Genomic DNA, 9,484 nt, shown 5'->3' on the forward strand with positions numbered 1-9,484 from the left:
AATATATTTAACTTTAAGTATTTAATATATTTAACTTAGGAATTACCAAAACTTTAAATTGATGTATGACACGTACTAACTTGTTTGAGAACAACATAAAGACATAAACTCTTAAGCCTTTGCTGTGTAGAAGAAAGCCTTTTCTTTTAAAACTTAATTTAATTCCATGACTGACATTCTTACCATGAATCAACAACCACTTTGTGCCACTACCAGTACTCACCTGCTAATGGCATACCTCTGCATCCTATTTTGACATTCACCAGGTTTGAAGGAGAGAATTCCAGGACGCAACTAATACACTGCCTTTGCAGCTTGTACATTTGTTTTCAAACTGAAGAACATGACACTAGAAGTTAAGTTCAGCTGGGGAAACAAAGAAACCCTCCTTACCCTAGAAGATAATAGAATGGCATAAGGGACTGGACCTCTTACCTGCTGGGACCAGGTTCAATGCTACTAGTGATTCCAACAGAATTTAATCATAAACTCTTTACTCCAGCAAAATTCCTCTGGACTTCAGTGGAATTTCTATTTGAATAATGAGCGCTGGATCAAATCTTTGCATAAAAGACAGATATTTCATTTCTTAGGCATTTCAAGGAGGTTTCTTTGTTACCTTGGAGAGTTTATCTTGTTTTAGTTATAATGAAGGTTCCATATGCTTCAGCTCATAACAAGACAATATGAGAAGCAGACTCAAATCATGATTTTCTTCAAATTCAAAGGCAAATAATTACTTTTTTAAAACAGATGAGAGCAAATGCAGGCAATGTATTTGTGTGGAGCTGCACGTGAATGAGCAACCGAGTCTGTAAATGGTTCTTATTAGAATCTGTTTCTACAACACATGGGCGTGAGCAACAAATAAGAAAAACAGCACTGTGTGTAATAGAAAAAAGAATTGGAAAATGAAGTCCACTGTTTTCAGATAACAACATTTGGGTCCTAAAATACTGAATTCCACTCTACCACTGCCAATTTAAAAAACGGTAATGTATTATAAAAGCCAATAAAACTTGCTATTTTGGTTTTGTTTACAGTACTTTTAGCCACAATAAATGCTCCATTTGTCAGGCTGCCATGAGCTTATTCTATAGAAAGCCTGTACAAAGTAGGAAAATAGCCAATAACATACACGAACAAAACAGGGTGGCTTTTATGAGAGCAGATGCCCTCTTATTTAATAACCAAGTATTACATCCAGTCTTGCAGACAGTCTTTATTTAAACAGACCTTGTACAAAGTCTGGCAAATTTTCCCAACTTCAAAGGAAGCCCTATTGCCTCCTGAATCACATTCATCCTTCTTGCTCTTACCTTCAAATGTTCTGTAGAACAACGTCCTCCATACACCCTCTAATTTCGACTTTTCCCCTATGGTTTCCATCAGAACAACCTTTGCTGCTTTTTCTCATCTGTTTTGAGTGCATTAATGGGCTTTTCCTGTCTTGCACAGGTTCCTGATAATTCTTATTTTGTAAGTATTACATAAATTGCCACTCTGTATGCTGACAAGTTTTCTGAACATGTAAAAAGAACAACATTCAAGGCTGAATAGGGAAAATCCTGCTGACCAGTCAGCCCTGAAAAACTAAACCCCTATCTGAAGAAACATGGCTATTTTCTAACCAGGACAAAATTATTGCATTTTGGCCATACCTACAATTAGGGGTGGAAAAAACACACTCCGTTATTTCTAAGAAAGACAATAACCATCTTCTGCATATTAAATTGTGTAATATTAGCAGTTCTGAACCTTTTACCTTAGTAAAGACAGACAGGAAGAGTGAAGGAGGAAACTGAAAGAAGTTATATAAATAAGCAAGTTAAAAAATTCTGGCCTGCCTATTCCATCTAAATAGCTAGTGATCTACAAACATACTTTCACCACAATTTCTTCAACTGTTCTTTTCCTCCCTTTTGATTTCACTTTTTTGCCATTAACTTGGTTTTCCAACTCACTTTTGCTTATCCGTACTATTCTCATTGCACCCTCCATCCTGCATTCAAGAAATATTTTGAAACCAGGATCTTGTGTCACTCGTAGTAGAAGGAAACTGATGTTGATGTGTCTTATCCTCCAAATCTGTCATGCAATTTGACAGTTCCACATCCTAGCCCTCTCTCTTCTTCGAAAAAGCATTACTCAACCTATTCTACTCACCACGTAACAGTGAGCAGGACAGGCTGATAGTATGCCGGACAGGCTGATGGGTAAGGAAAATAGTAACAGTATGGGTAAGAAAAACCACTATGTGATTTTAATTACATTTTAAAACTTTACCAGCCTCCAAAACCGCTGGGATACTTGTCTACCAATTTCAACAGGAATTAGAAGTCTTTTAGCCTGCACATTCCACCTGGGCATGACAAATGACCTTCTAACTCTGTCATCTTGCCACTACTGAAGATGGAAAGTATTGAAGGAATTTTCCCCATTCATTTTGCTGCCTCTCAAATACGTCACTCTCACTCTAACAGTAAATATCTATTGAGCTGATCTAATTTTACTTAGCTGAAATCATTAGACTGAACCCAAAAATATTTGTAAAATCCCGATTTTAATTCATATTATTAGTGAAGGAATTCTGCGAAAAAGCCACATAATCATCACAGCATCCACAAGGCTTATAACCTTGATCTTACAGGTAGAATCAGCATCCTAATATGCTACAAGTGATGAAGAGAATTTTCTACACTAGTAGGTACTTCTAAAACCACCCCTATAAATGACCAAATGATAGAACACGTCTATCACCTGTCACAGGAAAGAATTACTTTGTCATTTGAGGTTACTACATTCAAGCTAGATACACTGAAGAAACTTGCTTCACAAAATCCCACTAACATAAATGTCCACAGCTAATGGATAAAAAACAACATCCAAAGCCCAGAATTAACATTTTCATTAGCAGCAAATGCACTTTCAAAAATGCAGAAGTATGTTTTGTGAGAAATCATTCAGACACGCCACCAAAAGACTGCCCCAACCAGGCAGTAAGAAGGAAAATTAAGGCAAGGGGCTGAGCACAGACTACACTGTGCATGAGGCGAAACAAAGAAGAAAACAGGTTCTTTATTAAAGTAAGTGATAACATTCACCAAGGTGAATAGTATTACTTTCTGGAAGCCAACTGAAATGAGAGGTACAAAGAAGAGTTTAAAAATAAATACTACAGAGTGACATTGTAACACCAAAAAACATGTGGGAACTGACACATACCACAACACTCTCACTAAGGGGTGAGCTAACATAAACTGGAATCAAAGTAATTAAAGTGATCTTAGTTTACTTATTATTTTGGCTAAAGACTATGTGCGAATACTTTTATTTTAGAAACAAAATAACTGAAAGTATGAGAATTAAGGCCAGTTATCTCAGTTGAGTTTGTCTGCAAGCATGTGTGCGCACAAGAGAAAATGGAGAAGTATCTCAATCCAGATGGCATTCAGACTCTGACCCAGAATTATGACTTATTCAGAGGATGTGCTTGCGTTTGTTGTCAAAATGTAAATGCTGGGAATATCACTAGATAATTTGGAAATACAGCTATAATCCCACAAGGCTACAACTGGGAGAAACTATTTGTTCCCTGCCTCAAGCATCTTTCTCTTCTGTTCCTCGCTACTAACTTACTTTCATTTGTTTCTTAAATTTACCAAGTGGTACCAAGAAAGCAACAGCAGAAATCCACATGGATCTTCCACACTGCTCGTTATTTCTGTGCCTTTAGCAAACTTCTCAGTTACTACTCTTCCCACTTTTGACTAGAGCAGAATGTTTTTTTCCTCTTACTTTAACCCCAGCATTTTGATAATTTCTGTCACAACCTTCAACTTCCATTATCACTGAGTTTTATCACCTAAAATGCACTTTTCTGATTTAAACTAAAGACTCAAAATTAGTCAATAATATTTATAAAGTCTTATGGTTTGTAGAATTATTTTTTTAAAGGCACTATCCATTAACAAGCACTGAGACCGTGACATACTGTTTACTAGTTGTTTGCTTGCTCATAATTGAAGTTGTATTTGAAGCCACTTGTTGCTTTATGATGCTACAGATGAGAAATAGGACAGAGCAGACGCAGTCGAAGGGGGGACCTGCCCATACCCAAGAGGGAGGGTGCCAAGAAGGAATTCACATCAATTTGGACGAAGTCACACAATTCTCCTATCTTCCAGGAAGCTCAACAGCACTAAAGAGTAAGTGCTTATGAGACAGGGGTATTGATCATGGTCAATTAGTAATTCTTTTTGTTTGTTTGTTTGCTCAGAAGCTGGTTTTGACTACTTATATGATCGATGTAAGCACAGAAATATCTTAGATAAAGCCAAGATTCCTTCACTGTAATATGCTTGAATAAGTCTTTTTTTACAGCACTGCTGGAGAAGGGAAGTGTTGAGATTTTATAGAAAACACGGAGAAGGGGAATTAAGCCACAAATAAAGGATGTCTCCCCCAACAAAGTTCCTGTAAGAAATAACTCTACCATCGCCTGCCCTCCTCACATTTATAACCTTTCATGAAAGTGTTGCATCTTAAATCAGCTGAACATACAATAACAGTAGCTTTCCAGGAAAGCTAATAATGGAATAAGCAATAAATAGAGCAGAATTAGAAAACAACAAGGATGAAGCAAATGCTGCTGATATAAGGAACATCATAGTGAAAAGTTAATGGAGATCTGTTCTTCTATTGCTGTTTATTTAGCAGACAGGAAAAAAAAAACTCGCAACAACCCTAAGCACATTCATTAAGAAAAAGTACTGAAAAATATGAGTAAATTAAGACAAGTCGGTAAATGAGCATTTTTTATGCCATGATAATTCAAAAATTTGTTTTGAAGTTATGCCTTGTCAATCCAGCAGCAGTATTAAGGCAACTATGAATAACTGAATTAAAATTATCCCAAAATGTATATAAACAACACATTGATCATCATTTACAATGAAACTGCACAAGCAAAAAAGCTGTATTTATTCCGCAACAGCAGACGAAAAAAAATGTTTGTGTATTTCTCAGGATGAATTAAAAAAACCCAGAATATTTTCCTGAAAAATATTAAAACCATGGCAGAAATTTAAGATAATAAAGCAGTATTGGCAAGCTTTTTGAACTGTTAAAAAAATCCAGTAAAATCTCTCCGCATCTGGAGCCTACTTTTCAACTTGAGAAAAGAGCAGAAGTAAAAAGAGCCCGTTCATTTCCAACTACAGAAGAGATGAAGAGACACAAATTTATAAAGCTAATACAGTGTGATGGGCATTTTTGCACCAAGATGGAAAGAAAATGAAATAGGATCCTGCAAATGTGTTGGCTGAAGTCTCTGGAAGAGACCTAGTAAGGGACCATCTGAGCCACATCTGGAATTAGCCACTTCAGGAATTTTCACTTTTAAGAACTAAAAAAATCATGAGTTTCAAAAAAGAAAGAGAAAGGACATTGAGGGAGGATGAGTACAAAACCTTCACTATCAAATTATAGTAAATACACTGTTTTGTTTCACTAAGTCTTGTGCCAGAAAAGTCTAACAGAACACAAGACATGCAAATCCTATCACGAGGCCTCTGCCTTAAAACTTTACTGCAAAGTATTTTCCTTAAGATGTGAGGAACTAAACTAAGCTGTACAGAAAAAAAGGATTACTTTTTCCTAACATAATATTTCTGAAGCTGCAGCAAATTTTTAAATTTCTTCCAAATTATAAAATATTAAATAAAATATATATATACAAAAAGCTGAATGTTTCACACCCCACGGTCTTCCTAGGAATTCAAAATCAGCTGGTAGCCTTCACTTCTCATACCTCCTTACTAAAAAAGCACTAGGGAATTGCTGACAGGGTTCAGCATTGTGCAGAATATTAAATATCTTTTTTGCAATACCCTGGTGACTCTTGAGCCTGTCTCTTGCAGCACCATATGTACAGCTGTGTTGGAAAGAGGAAGCTATTAAATATATTAAAAAGTAGAAATATTACCAATAGACACTTCATCAAATAACTGGATCTCATTCATCCCCAAACAAAGCAAGAAATGTTAAGGTTACATCAACATAAGAAAATAACTCTGGATTTAATAACGCCACAAGCCTGTTGAACATATTTGAAAGTAAAAACATAGCTTAATAAAACAGATTAGTGTTTCTGAAACAATGAATATAGATTTCAACCATCAGAATGCTTTGGTAACAAAGACATTGAACTTGGGCTTGAAAGGCACTGCGTGTCTCAGTTCCCACACCACAGCCACAGCTAGAAGGTCTTCAGGTCCAAATATATTACCCTGATTTTACTGGCAACACAGGACTAGGAATATTTTGTATCAAAAAGGATTTAATAAAAGGGACAAAAGAAAGAGCGTTTTGTTTGAGATTGTATTTGCAAATCTATTTTTGAAAGTTTGCCCTCCTCCCACATGCACGGACAAATATCACATCCACATCTCCAATGAATGCTTAAAGGAGACAGCAACAGCACACCCGCATCGCACAAACACACAGACAACCAGGAGACCTTTTCCAAAACATCTGAACAGGTAAGGACTGTGACTTATTTTTTCAAAAGAGAGTTTCTAAAAGGAGATTTTCTAAGTTTCTAAGCACCGAAAGCCACCGAAGGAAAAGTGGACTTTCAGAGGCTCCCATCTCATAAGAATCTGAGTCGGCATTAAGTGAGTACGTGCTGCCAAAAATCCCACTAACCGCCTAGCCGCACTTTTACACTTGTAAGACTTTTACAAGTATGGCTGTTCGGCTCTAGAAGCCTAACACCCATCCATTTTTAAGAAGATTTGCAATCTTAAATGCTCAAGTAACTTCTGAAAACAGGACTTGAGCTGTTTGTAAGAATTTCCCCGTAGGCTCCATCTTCCGCAGCGCAACTCGCAGGCAAAGCGCAGAGCACGTTCACATAGCGTGAGCTCCTCTCGCACTTCAGAGAAAGAAATGAAAAAATAAAGAACCCCTACACAGCTTTTATATGAAGTGCCACTTCATACCAAAATACTGAAGAGATCTGACTGCTTATTTAACTATCACCAGGACTACGTTAATTACCCCACTCACAATTTTTCGCAGTAATTTTGTAAGACTCCGATACTACTTTTGAAACATTTGTGCATATGGTTCCTCAAAGAGAGAAGAGATTTTGTTACTCACAGTAATACATGAATAATTTACATATTTTCCTCCAGCTTCATTCATTCACCTTTTTTTCTGTAGGTGTTTAAACTAAGGCAGTTGCCTACTGACTGGCAAGATAATTACAACTGATGATTAAGGAATATTTAAGATGCATGTCTGAAGTGCACTGAAACTTCTTGAATCGAGTGTAAATAGAAATTCAGACCCTAAGGCTACAGGCATTCACCATGTATTGCATCAACATAACTGGTTTATCCTTAAAAAAGATAAGCAATTAAAAAGTATAATACTTCAGCTCATGAACCCACAAGAGATTCTGCACAGACATGTTCTTTCTTATTATATGGTTAGCAAACACACTGCTTTGCTAAAAATTCCGTCAACAAAATAAAACTCAACACCAGGGCAAAGACAACCTAACACCAGGGCAAAGACAACCTAACGCCAGGGCAAAGACAGCTTTGACTTGTCTTTACTGCTCCTTCAACATCAGCCATTGCACATAAGCAGGACCAGGTTTTGAGATGGTTTCCGCAGAAACAGTTGCCTGATCAACAAGACATGGCTGATGTTGCTGTTCCATCCACCTCCAACTGCTTGAGACCCTGCTGGAGGTTCAGGCCTCCCCACCACAATCAGTGACAGATAATGAGCCACTTTAGTCAGTTTCAATCGAAGCCCAGCATCTCACCATAGACCCACCATCACTAACAGAAGAAATACCAGACTTTAAATTAACAGCTGGGGTTTGGGCCTTTCTACCCTACTGAAGAGACACTTAAGGAGGAAAGGCACCTGGGGCAGGTACTTTTAAGCACTATAAAAAGATGCGTCCATGCTCATACATCATTACCTACACATTGTTAGCTTGGAGGACTCCATGCTGCTCTTGGACTACTTCTGTGGGATAAGCATAGCTAAAACAAACACAGATCACACAGTCACAGGCATGCCTGCAGCACTTTTACACCCACAGTTTATTCCCAAACGTGTTGAAGGATAAATTACACTGGTACCAGGCATCTTCGCGCAACCATGTCTTAACTAGAAATTACAGCAATTTTACCCACTTAGTTGAAAAACCCAGAGAGTTAGTTATGTTTTAGACAAGTTTACAGTTCAGCCTAATAAACTGCTGTGATGCTTAGTATTAAAATGCTGTGATGCTTGTATTTTTGTCTTTTTTTGTCTTTTCAATTTTTATTCCAGTGCCAGAATTTGCTGGCAAACAGCAATTTTATTTGACAAAGGCTTACGTAGGTAATGATGGAAGCGACTGCAGCAACAGAAATTTCTCTTCAGCCTTCTCTGTTGAGGCCTGCAGCACAAAACAGCCTGCAGGACTGTGGCCTAGGACTAATCAGGATCAAGCACTGTTCTGCTGGGGTAAACCATCATTAAGTTACAGTTCACTGACCACTAAAACATAAATATAGAATATTTAAAGACGTTTGGTAGCAGAAAATGAAGGAGAATATTCTTAAAGAGAACAACACCAGGCTTCAAGGGAGTCCAAGTCTCATACATGGTTCAAACTGAGGTAGCAGTTGATTGGGGATATGGCCCTGAGCAAAACGAAGAAAAACCTTTAGAAAAACAGACTGTAATGAGTGTATGTCACACGCAGAACTGTCAAAAAACGTTAATGTTATTGACAGTTCTTCCCTGTGCTGGGCAACCACTGTGATTACAGTAAACTCTCTAGAAGAGGTCAGGCCACACTGACATAACTGTATACATTAGGGGCTTTGAACACCCCACAGAAGAGAGAAACATCCCAATTTCATTTCAAAGTAAGCTGACATGTACGGCTACTATTTCCCACCCTCCCCAAGTGCACAAAGACTACAAATTATAATGAAAAAACCCAACCGTCACTTACTCTGTTTTCCTTCTTTGCTTGTCTTCAAATATATCATTCAGACTTATGGACACCTGTCCCAAAAACTTGTCCAGCCCCACCAGCGACCTGTGCATGACAATCAGGTACAGGATGTATTTTTCTGGATTCTCCTGCATGAGTAATCCAGGGAGCTCGAAGGAGGCCTCTTCCTTCCAGACAGGATCCAGGGTCTTCTCAGCCACCGAGGTGGAGTACTTCTCCTTGCCCAGCTGTATGATGGTGTAAGCATCGTTGCTGCCATTTTTACCTTTTGGCTTCAGACCTTTGGCTTGAAGGACCGTAACTTGCACGTGAGTTGGGAACCACTTCTGGGCTTGCTCTGCCAACATCATCTTCGAAGATCGCAGCAGCAGCAATAACAAGCACAAAGTCTCCAAGTCTTCAAGTAGCTGCGTTAAGGGCACTTACGTGTGGCGAGACACCCGTCAGGGG

General features: G+C 38.1%; 1 protein-coding gene across 1 annotated transcript; it reads right to left on the minus strand.

Moving 5' to 3' along the window:
* Nucleotides 1-9,027: 9,027 nt before the first annotated feature.
* LOC104413333 (rab11 family-interacting protein 2-like) lies at nucleotides 9,028-9,474 on the minus strand. The gene has a single exon (XM_010024290.1). It carries the CDS (start codon nucleotides 9,382-9,384, stop codon nucleotides 9,028-9,030), a length of 357 nt encoding a protein of 118 aa, XP_010022592.1. The 5' UTR covers nucleotides 9,385-9,474.
* Nucleotides 9,475-9,484: the final 10 nt, after the last annotated feature.

Source organism: Nestor notabilis, unplaced genomic scaffold (assembly GCF_000696875.1).
Source record: "Nestor notabilis isolate BGI_N333 unplaced genomic scaffold, ASM69687v1 Scaffold34981, whole genome shotgun sequence".
Taxonomy (NCBI): Eukaryota; Metazoa; Chordata; class Aves; order Psittaciformes; family Psittacidae; genus Nestor; species Nestor notabilis.